Source organism: Octopus sinensis, linkage group LG2 (genome assembly GCF_006345805.1).
Source record: "Octopus sinensis linkage group LG2, ASM634580v1, whole genome shotgun sequence".
Taxonomy (NCBI): domain Eukaryota; kingdom Metazoa; phylum Mollusca; class Cephalopoda; order Octopoda; family Octopodidae; genus Octopus; species Octopus sinensis.
The window spans coordinates 104,648,734-104,674,876 of record NC_042998.1 but is presented as its reverse complement, the minus strand read 5'-3'; the positions used below and the strand labels follow the sequence as shown (position 1 = coordinate 104,674,876).

Below are 26,143 nucleotides of genomic sequence, written 5' to 3'. Positions count from 1 at the left end.
ATAGTACTCTCGACTTTCCCCAGGGAAGCTGCAAATAATCTGCTCATTCACAGTTTACCACTTCATTGGTTGAGGCGATGACAGCTCGCGAACACAGCCATGATACGATTTTGTAGTTTTCACTTAAATCATTAAAGACGAATTTGCATTCTAGCCGAATTTGAAACACATTCCTCAGTGGGTCGGAGAACGAACATTGTCCGGAACCGATGTCGCTTTAAAAAGGTTGCAAAAGTTGCATCTAAATAATTTCGTACCCTCATGTTTTTCTTTAGACTACACTCTGTCAAAGAACTCCAGATGTACGATGTTTTCAAAGTGGCTTGCACTATTTGGGCTCGACTACCACGTTTAACAAAATGTAGAATCTGCTTCCTCTCGCCTACAAAAAGAACAAATACTCCTCCAAACAGAGATTCGTTGGCTCTGATATCGCATAGAGAACGATCCAAGTATTCGTAGATGAGCTTGTCGCCTTGACTGGTCATTCTGAAGAGTTGTGCAGTTGCATTCTGAGATGCAGCAGGACTCCGGTGTTATGTTTATGGGCACTATGAACCGAGAATGAAATGTCCGGTCATTGGGCAGCAATGTTGCCGCAATCCTAAGAGATGTGGCGAGTACGATTTTTTTCTCCGAACGTATAAAATCTATGATGGCATTGATAAGATATGTTTTTCCAGTTCCACCATTCGTGCTCAAAGCGAAAACCTTGTTTTCCTGTTGTAAAACTGAGTTCACAACCATATCAAAGTTGTGCTTCTGGTCAGTATTGTAGACGTCAATAGACACTATTCGAAGACACTCTGTGTCATCGTAACATTTTTCTGCGATAATCTTTGGCATCGTTATATTCTGGTTGAGGCAGCAGGAAATCTCGAACCAGGTAAAGTTTATCTCTTTGCAGTTGCTCCTGCAGACGAATCTATATTTCATTTCCAATGCGAGGGGTAAGATCTTTAATATTGTTTCTTTGCATGAGATCTCGTCCTAGTTCAGTTTTCCACTCTTCCCGAAAGTTCATCGGATAAGGTGGCCGGCAGTAAATAAACATGATGGCGAAGAAGTCGCGTAGTGAATCTCCGAAGCGAATACTAGCTACTTCCTCCATTGCACGGTGTATTTTTTGGTCGTCCGATATCAGACCAGTTTTTATGCAGGCCTCCTGAAATGTTGAACATACATTTCCCTCCACGATCTTCAGTTCAGCAAAGCTGGTCGCACCTTATATAGTGAAAGAGTATCCGAAGGTGAAATAGTTCTGACTGGTGAGCACTATATGATACGATTGGGATTCGTCCGATATTACCAGTTTTGACGTGACGATTATCATCTGTTGTACCTCGTTTTCGTTTTTGCTTCGACTTGGTTTTATTGTTCCAGGTATAATATTTAGGAAATTCTTGGTATAAAATCTGTCGCCCCTTTTCGTCGTTATCCATTTTCTTCATTTATCTCTTTTGCTATTTTATAATTCCCACTCAATACCGGAGCGATGCTATCAGCGCAACACCAACCTCAGTCTTCGGAAATACTCCATCCTCATTTCCTCTTTCATTTCCTTATCCATTATATCGTTAAATTATTTGCTCTTTCATTTCCTTTTTAAACTAGTTGGTCTTTATATTATTATTATTATTATTATTATTATTGAGTGAGAGAGTAGTTCATGCCATCAAAGTGACACTGAGGTAAAATATACGAAGCCCAATATACCCATCATGACTACCCGTCTGATAAGGGTACACCAGGCACATGCATCACAACCATATGAGCGCGACATAGTGATCTCATATCAAGATAAACAGCACATGACCTTGCAGATGGGGCCCAGTTAGAATTTTCTTCAGGTTGAATAGCCCATCCTGCTCAAAAGGTCCCTGAATAAGGGTTGTTTAAGGATGTTGAAAGAACCACCCATGTTTCCAGAGGTGAATTATTCAAACCCCAAAGAATCCCTCTCAACACATGGCTATGATGCTCCCCCACTACTTCTGCTCGTGATCAGAGATGCACATATCGTCAGCCACTAAGGGACATGCTCAACTGGTTAAGGTCAAACAACTGACAAGCAAATCTGTGGTATTGAGCAGAATATTTGCTGTAGCCCATCTTTTATACCAAGACAAAACAATGTACATGATAACACTTCAAATCAGTTAAGATCAGAAGCCATGAGTATTATTATTATTATATTATTATTATTATTATTATTATTATTATTATTATTATTATTATTATGTGTTTGGCTTCTGCTTTGTATTTAGTTAGTTAGTTAGTTAATTTTTTGGCTCAAAAAGCAAAAAGCAAGGCCATGTAGGGGGACATGGAGTTATGTACAGGGTGGTGTTCATGTAAAGAGTTCAGGCCACTTGAGGTCAAGGGAGACTGAACAAAGCGGTCGTCGGCATCTTCACCATCTCGTCTGGCAGCTTGTTCCACGGACGGGGAAAGCCCCTCTCCTTCGATTGAGATGAAATCATCGCAGATAGAGCTTTTCGGAATGACCCCGCAGCCGACGCTCTGGAGCAGGAGTGAAGAACAGCTCTTTCGAGAGGTTACACTTTCCGCTTATGATGTTGTGAGCGAGAATGAGATCACCACAGCGGTGGCGTTTTTCTAGAGAATAAAGGTCGAGCGTCTTCAGCCTTTCTTCATAAGACAAATTCTTGAGACCATGAACCATGCGGGTAGCCAGCTTCTGGACTCTTTCGAGATGCTGTATGTCTTTGAGGAGATAAGGAGAAGAGGCTTGAATCCCGTACTCCAATATGGGTCTCACCAGCGTGACATAGAGCGGTAGGAATATGGCTGCTGTGAGCATTCCGAATGACCGTCGAATCACGAACAGAATTCCGCGTGCTTTGTTGGCAGCATGGACGCACTGGGCCGAGGACGAAAAGGAGGAATCCACCAAGATACCCAGGTTCTTTACCTGATCGGTCCTCTCCAGCAGCAGACGACCCGGCTCGAAATCAAGTTGAGTTGCTGGAGGAGAGCCAACAGTCAGATGACAGCACTTTGACAAGTTCAGACACAGGTCCCACTCGTTAGACCACCTCCAAATTTGGTGGAGGCATCGACGAAGATCCTCTATATCACCGCAAGGAGCGACCAGTTTGACATCGTCGGCAAATAGAAGGGTGTGTTGCGTGAGGTCGTCGGGCAAGTCATTTATGAAGACTAAGAACAATAAGGGCCCAAGCACTGAACCTTGAGGCACGCCACTGCTCGCACTGGAGACGTCGGACCGCGAACCATTAACTTGGACTTGGAAGGAGCGATCTGAGAGGAAGGCACCAACCCACCGTACAATATCCGGATGGAAACTATATGCTTAAAGCTTGACAAGTAATAGGCGGTGGTTTACCGAGTCAAAAGCTTTGGCAAAGTCCAATAAAACGATGTCAACAGCATCACTATCATCGAGGATGCGCGTCACCAATTCTTCCATTACCAGTAAGTTGGTCAAGTATGATCTCTTCGGCACGAAGCCGTGTTGGGGATCAGAGATAGAGGCTGTGTTTTGGAGGTGGAGCATCATACTTTTCTTAAGGATGGTTTCGAACATCTTGCTGATTATTGATGTAAGGGAAACCGGTCGGTAGTTAAGCGGGTCTTCGCGGCACCCTTTCTTGAAAATTGGGCAGATTATCGCTGTTCTCCAGTCCGCAGGTATAACACCCGTCGCCAATGACATATTGAATAGAGGTGTTAAGGGCTCGCAGATGACCGGAGCCAACGCTTTGATAACCCGTGGGTGTATACCGTCAGGGCCGTGACCCTTGTTGACATCGAGGCCTTGAATAACGCGTTTGACTTCGTCTCGCGTGATGACCAATCGAAGCATTGGAGGTACCGATCTATCAAATGGAGGGGGTTCACGACCATCATCTTGTTTGAAAATAGTTGAAAAAGCCTCGGCAAATAATTGACTCTGTTGATAAGGGTCCTCAATCGATACGCCTGTTGAGTCTACCAACGTTGCAATTTGGTTGTTCAAGCGGGAATTCCGTTGGACATGGGCAAAGAAGGTTTTTGGATTGCTACTGGCGTTTGCCGCGATTTTGTATTCATATCTGAAGCGTTCTTCCTTTTCAATTTTCACGGCTCGTTCTCGTTGAGTTTTGTACACCTCAAAAGCTGCAGTCGAATCCAGATTTTTGAATTTAGCCCAAGCAATATCTCTGAGTCGAAGTTCTCGTTTAACCTTCTTCGTCACCCAGGGCTTGTGTTTCTTCTTCTTGGGAAGCCCAACGGGAACTGCCTGGTCAGTCAACCAGATTACATATGCTTTGAGGGACGACCATAGTTCGTCAACTGAGGTCAACGTCATCAGGGATCGCCAGTCCAGAAGCGCGGAAGCCTCGGTTAGAATTTCAAGATTAATTGCAGAGAAGACTCTACGTGGCAGCGAAGTAGTCGTGGGCGTAGAAAAAGTTGTGTGCATGACGAACTTCAAGACCGCATGATCACTCTTGGCAAGAGGGGCGCACACAGATACGTCTGACACTGATCTTGGCTAGCAGGAGAATACCAGATCCAGCATAGATGGCTGCTGCTCAGACCGATGCCTTGTCGGATAACCAACATGTTGCGATAGAAAACAATCTTCAGCCACGTCAAGAAGGGCCTGGCCGAACCGGGAAGATGATGTACAAATTGATGCGGGCCAATCGATTGTGGGAGCGTTGAAGTCTCCTAATATCAAACAGTCATGAGAAGCTGAAACGAATCTTATCGCTTCGAGTAAATGAGCATCGTCCTGGGGGTCGGCAAGAGGCGGCCTGTAGACAGCTAACACGGGCAGGCAAAACCCGGATAGGCTCAGCTTGCAATAGACGGCATCGAATTTTGTTGTAGGTTGAGCATTAGTGGGTAGAATACCGCTGGACGGTTTGAGATCAGATTTAACATACACAGCAACACCTCCACCTCGCCTTTTTTCACTGTCACATCTGAAGAGGGCGTAGACCTGTAGGTGGATTTCTGAGTCCTTTACTGCTGGAGTCAGCCAAGTCTCGGTGATAGCTATCACATCAGGGGAGTCACGCATGGTCAGTGTAAATAGTTCGCTGAACTTTGGAAATAAGGTGCACGAGTTGGTATAGACGATACTGAGCTGTGAAGTTTGAGGGGCGGGAGTTGGGGAACAAGCAGGATAAGGGGTATCAGAGATAGCATCATTGACGGGGGTATCTACTTTACTTCGATTCGCTCTCAATTCACTTTCCCTGTCAGCACTACAGCATGCGACCAGAAGTACGACTTGATTATTTGTCCATCTTGGATGCGTAAACCCTTCTCTCCCATCTGTTTTCTTATCTTCAGTTCGGATATTAGGTTTCTCCGGCGAATTCTCTCTCTTAGTGAGTATTCATCGCGAAAACCCATATTGGGGTCCTCCCAGGCATGCGTCTAAGCTCTGTTCAGAAGGTTGAAGCCTCCTGATCGGAAGAAAAGATTACTCTTATTGGGCGTGGTCTAGTGTCTGAGGTTGAGTTCGCTTGGAATCTTCCTAGCAGAGCGACCTTATGGATACTGACATTTTCGTTGACAGAGAATAATTCTCCAACTAAAACGGAAACAAAATTTATGTCTTCTTTTAGGCGGTTTATGCCTGTATCACAGGTGGATTCAGCTTTACCATAAATGATTGCTGATCTTGAGTGGGCAAAATGGTCTTTCTGTTCTCTACTATGAGCTGCGGCATTCGATTCTTCGTTGGATGATTTCGAAAGGGTGGTTTCATAGCCATCAGACTTATGTCGGCCTGTGGGGTCGATCGGAATGGGTTTAGTGGTCATAACTTTCCCGCCTGGTTTGGAACTGCACTGCCTCTTCTTCAGTTTGGGGGAGCACCACTCCCCAGATGAACTCACATCGAGATCGTTCAGAATTGGTTGAGAAATGGCATTAATGGGAAGGACAAGTGAGGGAGAATCCAAACAGATTTTATCGTGATCAGGTTTCATAGCTAAATCTGCCCCACTGGAGTTTTGACTACGTTTCTTCTTTTGGGGAGAACAACGGTCTTCAGGTGGGTTTGAGTCTACGCTCCTCAAATTAGGTTGGAGAACCTCCGGGACCGAAAAGGCAGATGAGGAAGAATCCGCACAGGAACGATCATGTGCGGAAACGACCGCCAGTTCCTTCGCCTTCTTTGGCCGCTTCGATTTTGTTCCCTTCGGTTTGGACGTCTCCAGGGAAGAAATCAAGGGTGGCTCTGCGTCAATAGGAGACTGTTTATTCAGTAAATGAGAAACAACAGACTTTAGGTGCTCGACCTCTTGTTTGAGCAACAGCAACTGCTCGTTGAGATGACCGTTGGTATGACCATCATCCTGATGAGAAGCCCTTCTCGCAGATCTCAGTTTCGATCTGTAGGTAGCTGACATGATAGATGGTTGACCAAAAACAATCTTCTATGGGCTCTAGGACAAATCTGAGTTAAATCAGGAACAAAAACAGCTGCAATCCTTGTAGGAGTAGGCAACAGCAGACAAAATCTGAGAGAGTTTGGGCTGAACCAAATCACAATCCAAGATTGAAAGCAGACGGTGAAACGAGTCGGGAACCCTTCCTAGTTGTCTGAAGCAGCTTTAGGATAAGGAATAGTAGGTCCAACTTTAGAATATTGATATGCATGTAAAATGTTCCACACGGTTAAATATCATTTGACGTGCCATTTAGTACTTCAATATTTGCGTCTGCGTATATTTGTATATGTGTGAATAATGTGTTTATGTGCGAGAAGGCACATGTTTTTGTCTATCGTTAATTTAAATCAATTTTTTTCTTTCTTTTCTCACGTTTTTCCCTTTTAAAGTATTTCTTTTCAAAGTAATTTATACGCTGGAGGGAGGGCTGAGGGTTTGTTTTTACTGTAAATTCTCTTTTCTCCCAATACAGAGAAAGAAAGGGATTTTTCATTGGTGCCACCGGTATAATTCAGACACGGGGAAAAACATCTCGGTGTCATCGTCAACTTGTATGTTTCTAATTGTAGCGGTAGTAGTAGCAGCAGTAAATTCTGATAGCAGCAGTAGTAATAGCTGTATTTGTACAAGTTGACTCCAGGTCTCACCCAGAGAGATCAAGAGACAACAAATTAGATGTTCAAGTTGGTGTTATGACTAGAGTGATATAGTTTTGGTTTTTCACAGAGTATTGTTCTAGCGAATATCTGAGAAAACAAAAAAAATTAGAAGTTTGTTTTAAAAGCAATTTGTTTCTAAGATAATTGTGTGCTGTTCAGATGACAGTAGAAGGTATTTGCTATTGTGTATTTTGACACTGTTTACAAGTTAAAATGTTTTGGGCATTGCACAGATAATTTTGCTTTTTCTTTATTTTAGAAATTGAGCAGTTCCCATGAGAACTATTTTCTGAATTTCTTCCATTTTCGGACATTTGGTATCTAGGATAGGTAGTAATCAGTTTGTTTTGCTATACTTCCTAAGGCAGCTATGACAACAAATATTGTTTTAGTCTTGAAGTTCCACATTTTGCCAATTTCTACTTCAAGATCTGTATACATGCTCAGTTTTTGGTAGGTCTTGGTATACAACTATGTCGATTGGGACTGTCATTTCAATGGGGAAGCATGATTTTTGTCTGAAGTCCTTCAGGGCCTATTTGCATCTGTTTTTCTGTCAGTTTGAACAGTAAAGGTCCAAAGGAGTGAGATGTAATCATTTTCAAACAATGGAGGTAGTTCGTGGAAAATGTAAAATCAGACCCTAAATCCTTCTTCTGAACAATTCAGAAGTGTCTTCACCTTACCCTTATGGCACATGCAAACTAGCAAATCTGTAGAAATCTTTACCACTACAGAAGCAGGACGAGAGGCAGAAAAGTATGACTACATCAATATCAAAGAATGTAAGACGGAAAATCAGGCTACTGACTCCGATGAATTCCCAGCAATCCGTCTCAAGCTGGAGGATGGCTACATGACTTTCTAAAAGATGGAAGACTGGTTGTAGTATCCAACGGGGCTGCCTTATAGGAAACACAAATAATGAGCCGTGTTCCACAGGGCAGTGTCTTGGGGCCGCTGCTATCAATAGTGGTACTCTCAGGCATACTCTCAACTGCTTAAGTAGCCACCCTTGCTAGCTATGCAGCTGATACAAAAGTCTCTCAGAAGATACAGAACCCTGGAGGCATTATGCATCAGCAATGGGAGTTGAACGCAATATACAGGTGGGTAGAGGAAAATTACATGCAGCTTAATGCTGGAAAATTCCAAGCCCTGCACTACCAAAACACGAAGCTCAAAGAAAAGTAGACAGGATACAGTGGCCCAGGAGGATTGAAGACCTGAATCAAAATCAGTGTGTGACCTGGGCATCGACATGAGAAATGGTGCATCTTTCCAGGTGCATGTAACTAAGTAGGTAATAAAATGCGGACAGTTGTTTGAATGGACTCTTCAAACTTTCAGAACGAGAGAACAGAAACCATGATGGTCCTCAGGAGCATTTTCCTCCTCAGCCATCTAGATTACTGCTCCGAACTGCGATCATCAAACAGTGTTAAAGTAACGACGATCAAGGGAAGCTATACAAAGACGATCATCTCAATGGGACATGTCAACTACTGGGAGAGACTGAAAAAGTTAAGACACAACTCCCTAGAACGAAGGTGGGAAAGATACGCCGTAATGTACTTCTGGAAAATCGTAGAGAAACTTATACCAAACTTTAGCATTGCCAGTTGTACAAACAGCAGGACGGGTTGCTAATGCATAGTACCACAACTTCCAACGTTGCCATCAGGATACAGGACCAGATACTGCAATAGCTTGGGCTTCACGGACCCAGAATTGTTCAATATTCTCCCACAAAGCCTGACATACCAACATGGCGTTTTCTAAACAAAACTGAGTCACCTTCTGTCATGAGTTCCGAATGAGTCTGCCTCAAGGATAGAAACACAGATGGGAACAGCAATGTTAAAGTCACTCATTCACCAAATGCCACACATACGACGAGGTTTATTGAAAGAGTAGCAAAGTAAACGGTGGTGTCCCAGCATTGTTGCACCCCTCGGGCTGGAACTAAACATATATATATATATATATATATATATATATATATATATATATATATATATAATATATATATATATTCTTTTATTCATTTACATGTTTCAGACATGTGTCTGCAGCCATACTAGTGCACAACCTTTTAGTCGAACAAATTGACCACAGAACTTCTTTCGTTTTAAGCTTAGTACTTATTCTGTCGGTTTCTTTTTCCGAACCACTAAGTTATGGGAACCTAAACACGCCAACGCCAGTTGTCAAGCAGTGATGAGGGAGAGACAAACAGTGACACAAAAACACACGCGCATATATATATATATATATATATATATATATAATATATATATATATATATATATATATATACATATAAATATATATATATATATATATATATAATGGAATCGGCGGCTTATATTTATTTGCTGCCGATAAATTTGGCGCGAGTGCGATGATTTGAAAATTTTAGGTCAGATATTGCCGAGGCAGGGACAGAAATGCCTCGTGAAAATATCTGTTCCGATCTGGCTATTTCTTACTGACGAATCTAAGGGCCTATGGAAGATTGGCTTGATTTAATTTAATCAGGTTAGTTTACCATTAAACAGTAGATGAAACGGTGCATCGTATAAGAAATTACAGGGTAAATGTTTTTTAATTTTCTCCTGGTTTACGGAATTAATGTTATTTTGCGGTTGAAGCTTTGGCTGTTATTTCTAGTGGGTGAATGGCCTATTATGGCCGTTCCTTGATTGTGATGATATATATATATATATATATATATATATATATATATATATATATATATATATATATATATATATATATATATATATATATATATTATATATTATATATACATATATATATATATACACATATATATAATTATATATATATATATATATGTATATATATATATATATATATATATATATATATATATATATATATAATATATATATATATATATATATATAATTATATATATATATATATACATATATATATATATATAATTCATTTTTCGTTTTTCTTGTTTCAGCTCAGAGCTGCGGCCATGCTGATATATTTGATAGGCTTCTTTCAGTTTCCGTCTACCATATCTACTCACAAGGCTTTGGTCGGCAGTAGTAAAAAATACTTGACCAACTTGGTAACATGTGGTTCATTTAATTGACCACAAGGACCTTCAACAGAAAGGAATCTGCAAGCTGGACCCACACATATAATGATATGAATGACAAATGAAATGGTGAAAAACGAGGGCAATAGCAACTCCCGCCGATTGTTGTATACCCGAGCACATTTCTCTTTCATAAAACCTTTTGAGGCCATAAACCTCTTACAAAAACAACATTAAGGAGGCAATATACCTCTTACGTTGACTATATACGAAGCCACTTTGAGGCAATGAACCTCTTACTCAATTCCATTTAGGTATCAAAAGTATAATCTTCTTGCCCGACCAGGCTTCTCGTCTCAGAAAAACACCTGGACGGCTCCAAGTTGGGCCAATTCAATATAAACGTATAGGTATCCTTGGAGAAGGAATCCATTATCCTGAACAGGTCGCCCTCCCTCATAACCCTCGCAGCCACTTGTGAAGGCCAGTCAGGGTCCTCCGTGCAGGACAGGATCCTCTTCCTTCAGTCCCTCGTTTTGAGCTTGCCAACAAAGTGCTCCACTGTCCCTCCCTCATGGAAGAAGACCACGAATTCCTCCTCCATTAAACGGAGGGGCTGTACAGTTTCCATCTTTGGTAGCACAACTCCCACCAAAGATGCTTCGGGACATGCCGGCGGTGTATCACCAACCGCCGGTGATGTCCCATTTTTCTTTTCTTTCTTCTTTTTCGTTTGAGCTACGGGAGGGTGGAGTTCCTCCGCCTTGTCCAGCAGATCCTCCCTTCCTCCCGCAGCCCTCGATTCCTTCGGTGGGTAACCATTGTTACCCACCTTTCGTTTTCGCTCTTTTTTCGAGAAAGCCTCCACCTCCTCGACTTCCTCCATTTCTCTCTCCAATGAGGGAGCAGGGAGTGGTACTTCAATTAACTGCTTCAGGGCTCTACTTTGGTCCTTGGGGCAGTTCTTCTTGATATGACCGGGTTCCAGGCACAGGTGACACTTGGGGGAGGGGAGCCTCCCTCAAGCATCACCGGATACCTAGACCTGGCCATCCTTAAAAAATCTGGAAAAACCAGATTTTCGGCTGATTGGGTCCTTAGGGTCAAAACAGCTTTTGACCCCTCCCAATCAGCCGCAGGCAAACTTTTTACATTGAGTAGCTTGGTACTACTGCCACCCTTTTTCAATTATGTTTTTTCTGGCAGACGGCTATGGTGTCGAGGGACTTGGAGTAAGTCCTCAACACCATCGTCTTCCTTTCAAACTCCTCAAGCCATTTTGGGGAGGTGTCAACTCCCATTCAACAAATTTGTTCTTTGCCCTAACTCTTTAAAAATCCTTGCAAACTATTGCGTACTGTCCTATTTTCGAACACCGTCTGCAACTTGATGCTGAGGCGAGGCAGTCATCTCTATTGTAAAATGTGATCATTCCACACCGCATGCACTTTCTCTCGGGCATCTTCTTTTTATGCTGATGCCGTTTTTTTATTATTTGGTCTTGTGACACGGTTTAACTGTAGATCTGTTGCATTGACAGTTGAGGAGATAGCTCTTGTTTGTTTATTTTTTTATGTCTCATGTGCTCTACCTAACTGTAGGCACTTGTCGAGGGTTAGCTTTTTGTCTGCTAAAAGTTTTCTCTCTAAAAAGATCGTCTTTAGCACCAACAACAACTTGATCCCTAATAAGTCTTTCCTTTAATTCCCCAAAGTTGCAATTATGTGCAAGTTGGCGCAAGACAGCTATGTAGGTTACTATGTTCTTGATATTATTTTGTTTCCGAAGGTGGAATTAATAACACTAATAAGTCTCGTGCGTCTCACCAAGGAAAAATTCCTCGAATTTGTTAATTACTTCAGACAGGTTACCTTTCGATTCTTCATCGTTAGTTTGTAGTCTTTCATATATATTAAAACATTCTTCTCCAATAGTCATCAGAAATACAAAAATTTGAAAACCAGTCTCGATTTAATTTGAGAGTCAACTGGCAATTGAATAATTTTCGTTTAAATCTTCTCCAATTGCTAGCCACATTTCCTTATAAAGACATTCGCTTAGGAGGTGGAATATTCGCAGAAAAAGGTTTTGCAGACATTCGTTGAATTAAATGAAGAAAATAAACTTACAATTCTGTGAATAATTTTCTTTCTTTTTTCTTTTTGTTTATGGCGTGAGTGCACGGCGAAGTCTTAGCTGTTTTTCCGAAGCTTAAAAAAAAACATTCGTTTTTTTGTTTGTTTTATTTTTCCCCAGCGAATTTTTCTTTTAGAAGTTGCTTCAAAACCTTCGGAATCCCTTTTCTGACACCATGTGGTACAATTAAGGTTGATGATAATGGTTAATAAATAAAAAGATAATTCAGCAAAGCATATACAGCAATGGCCTCTTACTATTAGGGACCCGAATATGTTCTTTTAAACTAGAGAGTTCCCGCATGCCACAGCATGCACATACATATACGTACATATTAGGTTGTCCGGAAAGGTCTGAACGTTTTTAAGCTAAATCTTTTAAGGCTTCATTGAACATACCTGAAACATATCGCAGTTAAAATGTTGGCGTTGCTTGAAGTGGTAGTGCATCTCTTCTTTGTTCCTGACTAAAAATAGATTAATCTTTCATTCTGGTTAACTTTTATTGACATTTGAAAAGGATAACCAAAAATTTCCTATTTGCGTTGTAAGGCTTTGCTTTTTTTTAAAGGGAGAAAATGCTGCAAGGAAGTGCATAAACATTTGTGAAGTTTATGGTGAGTATGCTGTAGGGGAATCAACTTTTCGAAGGTGGTTTGCAAACCGGAGAGTTTAACTTGGAATGGAAGACCTACAAAATTGGATGAAAATGTTTTGAAGGCAAAAGTCGAAGAAAACTCAAATATCACAACTAGAGAACATGCAGAGTACTTGGAAGTTTCTAAAAGTACGACTCATGAACTCCTAGTGAAGCTAGGATGAATTTCTCGCTATAATGTGAGGGTCCCTCACAAACTCTCAGAAAAAAATTGCTTGGAACGGTATTCCGTTTGCGAGATGCTTTCGAAAGGGAATGAAAGGATGACTTGTTTTTTAATAACTTGTGACTAGAAATGAAAAATGGATTTTGTACGAAAACATATTGAGAAAAAGATCCTGGAGTTTGCGCAAGGATCCCGAAAACGGAAACCGAAGACGAATATCCGTGCCAAACAGGCTATGCTTTGCGTTAGGTGGGATCATAAAGGATCATAAAGGGATCATAAAGGCATTATTTACTATGAGTTTCACCCACAAAATTTTATGATGATGGAATATTTAAATTTGATGGAATATTTAAATTTCCTGATAGATGTGTAAAGGTCATTAATAATAATGGAAATAATTTCATTGATTAAAATTTATTGAAAGGTCAACTATTAATATTCCTTTTTGCATATTAAAAGAACGCTCTGAACTTTCCGGATAGCCTACTACATACATCCATATATACACAACACGCACACTGTCGTGCCTATATACGAGGCTGTGCCCCAAAATAACCGGAAAAGTTCTCTGTGGTACAAGCTCGTTGTAGTTCGGGCTTCCGCCGCTAGAAACCACTTGATGCAACCATCAGGTATCAGTCTGCCAACTGGCATCGTCGAATGAAGTCGTATTATCACGTGGTGCGTCTTTGTTTTGCTCTGTTTCTCCCCTTGTTCATCGATTGTTGCAATAGCTGAAACGAAGAAACAGCGCGCTTCCGTGAAACTCTGTTTTCTGCTGGGGAAAACGGCAGTAGAAACAGTTGTCATGCTTCAGACAACTTACAAAGACGCTGCTATAAGAAAAGTACAAGTTTCTGAGTGGTTCCCACGCTTTAGGAATGGTCACTTGTCTCTTGAAGACCAACCTCGTTCAGGGCGAACGTCAAACACCCCAACGAATGTAAACCTCACGAAAATTTATGAAATGATCGTGGGGGACCGTCACCGAGCAATTGCCGAACTTGTCCATATGACTGGGCATCCTGGAGTTCCTGCTCACGAGTTTTGAGAGAGGAATTACGAATGAAAAGTTGCTGCAAAATTTGTGTCTCGCTCACGGAACATCAAAAGCAGTTACGACTGAATGCGTGTCGCGAACTGCAAAAACAGTCGGAAGTTGATCCGAACCTTTTTCGGAATTTCACCACAGGTGACGAAAGCCGGTGCTACGGAAACGAAGCGGCAATCAAGTCAATGGAAGTATTCAATGTCATTACACTCCCAAAAAGCGTGTCAATTGAAGGCAAAATGATGTTGATTAACTTCATCAATGCGAAAGGAATTGTCTACAGAGAATTTATTCCTCAAACTGTTAACCAGACATCTTACTGGGCAGTTCTGAAGCATTTGCCAGACGAAGTGAGATGACAACGACCTGACCAATGGCAAAGTGGAGAATGAAGCCTTGAGTGTGAGATAGTTTTTGCCAAAAGTCGCATGATCCCGATTAGGCATCCTTCCTATTCGCCCGATCTTCCTACCTGCGACTTACTCTTTTTCTCTCGAATGAAACAAATCTTTAAATGAAAACGTCTGCTTCTAACAGTGGGAAATGCGCCTGGATCCATACATTGCTTCAAATGGAGAATACTTTAAAGGCGATAAAAGTGTAACCATGAAAAACTAAGTGAATAAAATGATATTGGAAAGCTCCGGTTTCTTTTGGGTACCCCTCGTATATATATATATATATATATATATATATATATATATATATATATATATAATATACGTTTTATTTAATATTTTGCACATTACTTAATCATTGTTATATGTTTTATCTTATATTTAATCTTTCTATAAGATGTAATTTTTCTAAATGGTATAATTCAAATTGATAAAAGGTAGGTTTTTTTCTAATTTATATATATCTATATATATATATATATATTATATATATTATATATATATATATATATATATAATATATATATATATATATATATTATATTATATTATATTATATTATATTTTGTGAAATTTGATTTAGTATTTCTAAATTGAATTTTTCCTTGTAAGTTTGGAATAATATTCCCTCATATTACACTGGTCAACAGTCAATTTTCCTCAGGGATATTATATGGTGTTTTATATGTAGTTTTGTCCGCAGATTTCGAAAAAGTAATCGGTTTCCTTCTATCAGGCACAGTTTTTCTGATGAGATAAGAGACGTATATAACTCCCATCAGCAGTATCGCTACACGTAAACGTTTTATACAGGTAAATTCTGACTATGTCAAGGCATTGCAAGAACAGTCTTGATATATTTTGTCATGTTTATGGTTCATTTACTACCAAAGCTCAGCAACGTGCCATCACAAATGAAATCAAGAAGATCTACCAGTTATATTTTGGCTGCTCTCTCGGGGAACAAGATAAGAGTTGGGCCCCGCACATCATCTGCTCAGTTTGTTCAAATGGACTAAGGGATTGGCTATATAAGAGGAAGAGAGCAAAGCCGTTTGCAATACCTATGATATGGAGAGAGCCAAAGGATCATTTTATGGAGTGTTATTTCTGCAACGTTAACGTATGTGGGTTTACTGTAAAGACCAAGCATAAGATTGTGTATACCAATTTGGAATCAGCAAGAAGACCAGTACCACACAATGATGATGATCTTCCTATTCCAATACCACCAGAAAATAGCCTTCGGATGTCTGACGAAGATGTATTTCCTAAGGAAAATATTACTGCTGTCGAAGACACCGAAGTGGGTTCAGATTTCGCGATTGAAAATGAAGACGTACCACAGAATTTTCTCAAGGAGAGTTAAATGATTTAGTTAGAGACTTGTCATTGTCGAAGGATAAAGCTGAACTATTAGCCTACAAGAAAAGTGTCTGCTTAAGAAAGTTGTTTGTATTACTCATTTCAGGAAGATAAATAGTGGTCTGACTTCATGCTTCTCTGTTGATGGACCATTTTGTTTCAGTAATAACACTTATGAGTTATTTCGCTGTTTGTTCCAAGAGCATGTTCCAGCTGAATGGCGCTTATTCATTGATTCATCTAAGAGAAGCCTCAAAGCAGTACTACTATACAACAGCAATAAGAAACCATCCATTCCCATAGGACATTCACGTACATGAAGGAGTGTTATAAAAACATGCAAGTACTCCTCAATGCTATAAAATATATAAACTACAGCTGGAAAGTATGTGGAAACTTGAAGGTGATTGGAATGTTTATGGGAATGCAATCTGGGTTCAGCAAATATTGTTGCTTTTTATGCCTATGGTACAGTCGTGCAACTAACAAGCACTATGTGCGATCAGAGTGGCCTCTGCGAAAATCATATGAGCCAGGAGTTTCTAGCGTCCAGAGTAAGCCACTTTTAAACCCAGAAAATGTTCTTCTTCCTCCTCTTCACATAAAGATTGGCTTCATGAAACAATTCGTGACGACACTTGCCAGGAAAAGCTCAAAAGGTTTCGAATATGTGAAGGCCAAATTTCCAAAAATCACCAAGGCAAAACTGAAGGAGGGCGTATTCATAGGTCCGCAGATAAATGAACTCCTGAAGGACATCCACTTCCTCACTGGATGAGATTGAGCTTAAAGCCTGGGAATCCTTCAAATGGCTCTGTGAAAATTTCCTAGGCAACAAGAGATCTCTAGAATTTAGAAATGGAGTGAAATGTCTTCTAGACTCCTACGCTGCAATGGACTGCTGGATGTCCCTAAAAATCCATTTCCTTGATTCACATCTGAACATTTTTGCAGAGAAGCTTGGAGCAGTGTCTGATGAGCAAGGGGAACGCTTTCATCAAGATATTGCATCGAATGAACAACGATATCAAGGATTTTGGAATGCAAGAATGTTAGCTGACTACTGTTGGATGTTATACAGGGATGAACCTGAGACAAAACACCATAGAAAGTCCAGATCCCAAGGATTTTAAGTTATTATGCATTTGAGTGTATTCTAACTTATTTGTACACAATAATTTTAATTTTGTACAATAAAAAGCCATGAAATTATCGTATCTTATATTCAATATACTTTATATATCCTATAAGTGAAAACAGCAGATATCATTAACATAAAAATGTGACCTGATAGAGAAAATCGAACTTCAGATTCGTAATCAGCATCAAAACCAATCCGGAAAAGTCAATCAGCAACTCTGATGACTAAAAAAAGTTTCCTTTTGTTGACCAGTGTATATATATATATAATATTACGTATGTTAGAAGAAGTTCGGTATCTTTACGAATTGTTCTTAGAGAGCCAATGCGAAAAAAATACAAAGTAGAGGAGATTGAAAACACAAGTCATAAGCAGTCATAGACTGCCTATGACTTGCGTTTCCAATCTCCTCTACTCTGTATGCATATATATATATATACAACTTATATATATGCACGTATATATACATACAAATATCTATATATATTTGCATATATATATATTTATATACAACTTATATATATATATGCACATAATATATATATATACATACAAATATCTATATATAGATGCATTGCATACATATAACCACACCCACATGCATACATATTATGATATCTATGTGGTTGTTATGATATTATTGGTATGTTAGAATAGGAAGAAATGGGGATAAAATGAGTGAGTTAGAGGGTGAGAGTTTGCCAATTTATTATTTTTTTTCTATGCAGTATCTAGAAAACGCATATTTCGTGCTGTGGCAACATCTTGGGATTGTCTCAATGCTTTTTGAGAAGGTTTTCTTTGCGTGTTGCCGGTTTATCTTTCGGCATGAGGAGATGAGATTCCAATAAATCACCTGCAAGTGATTTTCGGAGGCCCCTATGTATTTATATTTATGTTTCGTGTGGTGATTGTGCATTTATATATGATGTTTGTTGCTCGCATTGATTCTTGAGCGGACATGTAAATTTATTGCAACAGCTGCAATGATTTACACTATTAGTATTTCTTTTGTTATGTGGTGACTTTTTGCTTTCGCTTTCATGAAGTTCCGGTTGATTGATATTGTTTGCTGTGTTCTTGATGTTATTGCTTGTTTCGTTGTTCCTTGTTTTGGTTTTTGTTTGGCTCCTTTTGTAGCTGTAGGGGCCGCTATCCTTGTTTTTGTGATCCTTATCGTGTTTGTTTTTGTTATCACTCCAGTACCCTGTATTGCTTTGTTATGTTTGTTCCGTGTTTGCGATCGTTGATTGCAGGTATGTATTTGTACTGTTGTATTTCTGTATGTAGTACTCCGTGTTGTTGAATGTGGCGTACGATACTTTCACTGTGTGCTTATTAAAGATACGATGATATTTGTGTGTTTTAGAGAAGCACCTATCTAACACTACAAAAAGATCCTTACCTATTTTCGATGATATTTGTAATCCGAAAAGTTGGTTGTACCATAACACCTCAAAAATATTGCATTTTTTTGTTTGATCCCTTCAACCTATTTTCTGTGCTATGTTGAGGGTCGTCGTTGTAATATTGTTATTAGTTCGGGTTTTGTTTATTTTATCCTATTTTTTCATTCTATCTTGGGTTAGCTGTTGTTATGTGTTTCTTGTTGTTTTTATAATGTGTGCGTCATCAAATAACAACAAAGACAGTGTAAATCATTGCGGCACTCGCTCATGAATTAATGCATCCAAAAAAGGACATCTTATAAATGCACAATCACCATGCAACAACATATATATGCATACATAGGACCCTCCTAAAACCAATTCAAGATCTGTTGTCTGAAGCAAATGAGAGTAAAAGATGTAAAAATAAGATATGAAATCGAATGGTCAATAATAAAAAGAAATGCACACCCGTATAATGTATTATCCGTGGTATGTGACCTGTGCCTTGAAGAAGCCCTATGTATCTCGCTGAGCGAAGTAAACCTAGTAAAGAAGCATAGTGGGAAAGTCCTAGTGTTGCCACCACTGGAAATATACATTTTCCCGATACCGCATAGAATAATGATAATAATAATTCAGTGAACCCTCTCCCTCTCCTATTTTCTCCGCATCTCTTCCTGTACTGGTACATTAATAATATCATAACAATCGCATAGATATCAAAATATGAGTGCGCGCGGGTGTGATTATGAGTATGCATTTATAATTGAGTATATTTAGATAAATATGTTTGGGTGCATATGCAAACACACGCAAGTGTACACAAATATATATGTATGCACATGTGTACATGTGTGCACATGTGCTTATGTCGGTGTGTACGTGTTTGCATGTGTATGAGTTCCTATGTAAGTATATATATGTACATATGGGTAAGCTCAAATATGGATACATATATTTTTATGTGCGCATATGATTGATTGATTGATTGATTGATTCTAGTTTCAGCTCACGAGCTGCGGCCATGCTGGGGCACCGCCATTTGGTGTTGCTACATGGTTTTACTTCACGAATGTTTTTTAGCAACTGCCATTTGGTGCATGAGAGAGTTCGATGCAGCTACCCTCATCTGCACCTCCTGCCGTGAAGTTGGTTCATCTGGGATACCTGACAAGAAGATATCCAGTTTCACTTTAAAGACATCTGCATCCACCCCATGCAGGTCTCTTAGATTCTTCGGGAGGATATTGAAGAGCTGTGGGCCTCGGAAGCCCAGGCTATCACAGTATCTTGTCCTACATCTTGATGGCAAATTTGGAGTCCTAGGCACCACGCAGTGGCGCCCAGTTCTGGCATTTGTGTAACTCTCGATGCCAAAGTTTGGGACAAGTCCTTCCAGGATCTTCCAGATGTATATTATGGCATATCTTTCTCGCCTACGCTCCAAGGAATAGAGTTTTAATCTCTTGAGTCTTTCCCAGTAGCTTATATTCTGCACAGAGGCTATCTTCTTCGTGTAGCTACGTTGGATCGCCTCAAGTTCTGTCATCAACTTGACACTGGATGGTGACCATAGCTGAGAGCAATAGTCAAAGTGGCTTAGGAAAAGTGTCCTCCAGAGGACCATCATGGTTTCTTTTTCTCTTGTTCTAAAGGTTCTGAGAATCCATCCGGCCAGTCGTCTACATTTCATTGCCAATTTAGCAACATGTACACGAAAGGTTGCGTCATCACTCATGTAAATACCCAGGTCACGCACTGATTGTGCCTCTGATTGTATTCATTGGGTATTGCATTTAGTTTTGCATGCTGATAGCATAAAGCTTGAAACTTTTCAGCATTGAACTGCATGCTATTCTTTTCAGCCCACTTGTATATTTTGTCCAGCTCACATTGCAGGCGTTTAGTGTCCTCAAGGTTCTGTATTGCCTGTGAAACTTTTGTATCATCTGCATAACTTGTGATCGTGGCTCTCTGCGTGGCTGAGGGCATGTCTGAGAGGGCCATTATGAATTGTAGTGGTCCCAAAACAGTGCCCTGCGGAACACCGCTCACTATTTGCGTGTTAATGGAAGTGACCCCATTGGCTACTACCACCTGACTTCTATCTTTCAGAAAGTCATGAAGCCATTCTCCCAGTTTTCCAACTACGCTAAGATCACGCAGTTTGTGACATATCATTCCATGATCAACTTTATCAAAGGCCTTTGCAAAGTCGAGATATATCACTTCCACATTTGAGTGGTTGAGCAGTCGTTTCAGCACCCAGTCATAGTGTAGTAGGAGCTGAGTTAAGCAGCTTCTTCCTGGTCGGAAACCATGTTGGGTGTCAGGCAGCAAGTCATTTTCTTCAAGGAAGGTGATCAGTTTCCTTCTGACTATTCGTTCCATGACCTTGCTGATGTGTGAGGTCAGAGAGATATGTCTGTAGTTCTTGGCCTCCGCTCTGCTACCTCCTTTATGAATAGGGCATATTTTACCTTCCTTCAGTTTTCTTGGAAGTTTGCCAGCTGCAAGGAAGCTCTGAAAGAGGAACTGCAGTGGTCTTGCTAGGACTCTCTTACATACTTTTAGGAGGATTGCCGGGAATCCATCGGGGCCAGTAGCTGAGTCTGTTTTCATTTCATCTATAGCCTTTATTACATCGTCTTCCTTTATATCGATGTAATCTGTATGTATGCGTAAGAACATTTGCATGCATATATACATGTCTTATATATATATATATATATATATATATATATATATATATATATATATATATATATATATATATATATATATATATTGACTTTAAGAGACCCTCCTAGCGTGTGGCATTTATGTATAGTAATGCCCTCTATATAATATATATATATATATACATGTGTGTGTGCGTGTGTGTGTGTGTGCGTGTGCGTGTGTGTGTGTGTGTGTGTGTGCATATATATATTGCATACATATATATATATATATATTATATATATATATATATATGCATACATATATATAGAGAGAGATTTACCAGTTGTAGTAACCGACTAAGGGATAAAATATATACGTATGTACTATCAGTATCCATTACCTGTGTTACACCAGGCAATGGTGTACAGGGGCACCATATACGTCGACCGCTGGTGACAATAGGATAAGAAAATGTTTATCAGGAACCAATGCAAATAATTAGAAAACGGAGAAAACCATAAATTAACCAGTACATCTATAGGACCACGTTTAAAGCTTATTTAACCTTTAAATGTGGTCCTATCGAGGTACTGGTTAATCTATGTTTTTTCTCCATTTTCTAATTATATATATATATATATTATATATATATATAAACATGGATATACATATATGCATACATATATACATGCATATACATATATGCATACATATATACATGCATATATATATATACATAAGTTGTATCATCTTCCTTTCCTTGGAGCTTTCCTTACATGCATACATAAACAAGTTGTGTGTGTGTATATATATATATATTCCAACGCCGCCCGAAGCGCTACTCATTTGTGTGATTTGGAAAATATTCCATCAATATTGCACAAATGATGCTGGCATCAATTTTGAAATCCATCTAAGACTTGGTCCCCGTGCTATCCGCCCACTACAAAAGTCGAATTCGGTACACATAGCAACATTACGTCACAATTACTTCACCTCAACTGGTCAGCTATTACTTCACCTCAACTGGTCAGATATCTCTAATAGTGACTTTGTTTTATTATAGCTTAAATATAGCCATTTTTCATTGATAATTTGTATTAGTATTTTTCATTGATAAAATATATTCGTAGTTTTCATTGTTAAAAGAATTTTCCATTTGTTTATTATTAGTTTAGTTAATGACACGATTTTTGAAAGCTAAGTAAACCTTTTTACTAAAGTTATCTTAATAATTTATGTTATATTGTATTATATTGGATACTATATAACTAAGGATTGATAATTTGATTGTATAAGTATTTAGTTGTTGAAGATATGTATTTCATTATTAGATTATTACTATACGGTTTTTGTAAGTTACTAATTGGCCAACGAGATATATTGATCGTTAAATAGTTATACGGTTTTTTAAAGATAGTTTATACGCTTTTTCATCTTTAATTTTTTAATATATTTCGTAAATAATAATGGAATAATTAATTTATTTAGTTTTCATTATACGTATATATATTTATTGATAAAGAAAATTTTAGATCTTAATTATTATATTTATTGATAATAATTTAGTTATTATTCTTAAATATTTTATAATTATTAGATTTGAACTAAAATTTAGAAATATGAATAGTGATTATTTTTTTGTTAAATAATTTGGTAATTAGATATTGACTATAACTGATATTAGGTTATTCGTGAGTTTATTAAGTTTTTATAGCCATTTTATATCTTAATCGATAAATACATTTTCTATCTATTCTTACCTTAATAATTAATATTTAACATTATAATTGGATTGTATGACATAATCCTAATCGTTAAAGTTTCTAATGTGATAATAGAGTTTTTTATAAGAAAAATTATTATTTTATTTATTTATAAAAAAATATTGTTTAAATATATTTGCTTATTTATTTAACTATTATCTTTAACCTGAAGATTGACTATGATTATAATTCGAATTTTTAATTGAATTTAAATTATTGAATTTAAATTCGAATTGGGTTATGGCCACGAAACGTACGTAGAGGTTTTACATATTATATTATATTAAACTCTTTAATACCTTTTTGATAGTTATATAAAAAAATAAATAAATATAAATATTAAAAATTAAAAGTTTAAAAGTTTATGAATTTAAAATTTAAAAATAAAAAATAAATAAATAAAGATAAAAAATATAAAAATTTATAAATATAATTTTAAAATTTTGAATTTAAATAATTTACTTTTAAATTTTATATTTTATATATTTTGTATATTATATTAATTATATTTATTTTTATGTTTTTCACTGTTTGATTTCCCTAATAGTGGTGTTATCTCTAATTTAATTTATATTTATACTGTGATGAAGGATAAGAGAAGATGGTAACCAAGTTGGGTTCTAAGCCTTGAGAGAATATTCTGGAGGGCTGAAGAATGAAGCATCGCATGATGTCTGGTTGCTGGTTGGTGGATCACACTTAAAAGCTGTTACCAAATTGTGATTTTCACTTGGCCGTTTATCGATTCAGTTTCGAATCTTGCTATAATAGTTTAAGTATTCCTGGCACACACTGAAAATATAATTATACTGTCTAGTTGTTTACATATTTGAATGATGTAAACGTAAAGATGGTTTAATTTATCTGCGTATTTATCAAACATAAAAGTAAATAGTGTATCAGAAAATTTCCTTATAGTAATATATGACGAAATGAAGGCGGTGAGCTAGCAGAAACGTGAGCACGCCGGCGAAAAGCTTAGCAGTATTTCGTCTGTTTTTACTTTCTGAGTTCAAATTCCGCCGAGGTCGACTATGCCATTCATCCTTTCAGGGTTGATAAATTAAGTACCAGTTATGCACTGAGGTAGATCTATTCGACTGGCCCCCTCCCAAAATGTTTCGGGTCTTGTGTCTCGAGTAGAAAAGAATATATTACAGATTTGTAATTTGGATTACCTAATTAACTAATAATCTTTTCCCCTATAGGCACAAGAGGAGGGGACCAATTGATTAGATCGACTCCAAAACGCAACTAGCACTTTATTTATTGACCCCGAAAGGATGAAAGGCAAAGTCTACCTCTAATTAGCAAATAATCAACAATAGTGTCTAACTGCAAGGATGTTAGATAAAAGCTTATTCAATTTAAAGCGTCCTGATTTTGGAAATGATATTGTATAATAATGTACGAAGAATGGATATCATTGGCATTAACGAATTCTGTTCTTTATTAATTTGAATTTGTAAGTATCTGTATCTCTTTCCTCGAATTTCTAATATTCAATGAAAATGCATCAAGATAATGCTCTTCACCTCATAAAATATCTTTTTATTTAAAAAAACGCTTCTTATGTGATAATTGCTAAGATGGTAACTTTACATGCAGTCGTTTGTATAATCTGAAATATGATGACGATAAACATATCAGTTTTTTTTTTAAAACCAACAATTTTTTTTCAATATAATGTAGAACCATCTATACCTATATTTTGAATAATTAACAACTACTAACCAAATTCTTTCCGTTATCAATATTTAGTATTATGAAGAACAAATTTGTTCTTCGCTAATGCTTATATTTTCAATAATTTGAGTATTTGGATCTATTTGCTTGGTGATCCCAAACCTTAATGAAATACTGGTTTCAAATTTTGGCTTAAGACCAAAAATTTTCGGGGATGCGAATAAGTCGATTACATCGATGACAATGTTAAACTGGTACTTGTTTTACCGAGCCAGAAAGGAAAGGAGGCAAAGTCGACTCCGGTAGAATTTAAACTCAGATCTAAAAATGGACAAAGTACCGCTCAACATTTTTTTTACCTGTCGTGCTAATGATTCATCCATCGAGACGACTTGCTAAGATAGTGTATTAACGTAATGATGTTATATAGTAAGTGGTAAGTTTTCATTTCTATCTTATCCGAGCATAACTACAAATTACTAATGATGTGTTAATGTTATGTTTAAATTTGTTAAGATTTTTACTCACGTATTTCTATTAGAACTATAGATATGTTTCGGTTTTATTTTCATTTTACAAAGAAAAAGATATTTTACATCAATATTTGATTTACTTCATTCCATGCTCTACATTTTATTGTTTGAACCGAACATAATATTTCACTGTTAATTATTTCTCGTTTTTTAACTATCCAGGTTGCTAATGTGAAAGCGTGGACGCACCAATGTATTCGGACCCAGGGATATGTAGGAATCCAAATAATCAAATTGCTATTAGATGTAAACTATACATAGGATGCCTGAACGTGAATAAAGACGAGGATTGAAGTTGTGCCTAACTATTTCGTACATAGAGTTATGATAATTATTATTGTGAACAATGAATTTAGCAGTTTCTTTAAATGTTAGACTTAATCATTTTATATACAATGACAATCGCAATAATTTTCGTAGCATGGTGTTAACTTCTTAAAGAGCCGTGCATGAAAACAATTGGGTCCGCTTTGCGGAGTTTTCAAATGACCAAAGTGTGAGTGTACAATGTTCAGTCAATAACTGTATAAGCGAAAGATAACAATATATCCAACCAATTTATTTCTGCAGAAAACAACACACCTACCTTGCTATTTTTATATTTTTACATGTATGAAAATATTACCAATGTTAATGTGCTTAATAAATTATGTTGAAAATGAACTTCAGTATATCAATCATTAAGTAAATAGAATTTTACTCATGAAATTTGATTTTATCGTTAATTAAATAAAAAAAATTCTATGCTGTTACTTTTGTATTAGTTAATGGGACAAATGACTAACCAGGTAATTTGAAAACTATATAGAATAAAGCAGAAGAATAGAACTTAATAACAATATCAATGTCGTCTACAGTCACTTTGGCATCTGACGTGTGGTGCATCTGTACAGGAATTGTCGATTTGAAAGAGAGAGTAAAGTAATATAAACTCCACCATGTAATAGCTGATAATCATTCAATAATCATGGAGAGAAGATATTTCCCCGAGCGAAATATTCAAAACTA

At 37.8% G+C, this 26,143-nt stretch overlaps 1 protein-coding gene across 1 annotated transcript in view; it reads left to right on the top strand.

Annotated features, from left to right (window-relative positions):
* LOC115232389 overlaps positions 1–25,798 on the top strand; it is a 74,585-nt gene extending 48,787 nt beyond the window's left edge. The window contains exon 10 of the mRNA XM_029802246.2: positions 25,298–25,798. Within this exon, the coding sequence (XP_029658106.1) occupies positions 25,298–25,305 (8 nt within the window). The 3' untranslated portion in view covers positions 25,306–25,798. The remainder of the gene's footprint in view (positions 1–25,297) is intronic.
* Positions 25,799–26,143: the final 345 nt, after the last annotated feature.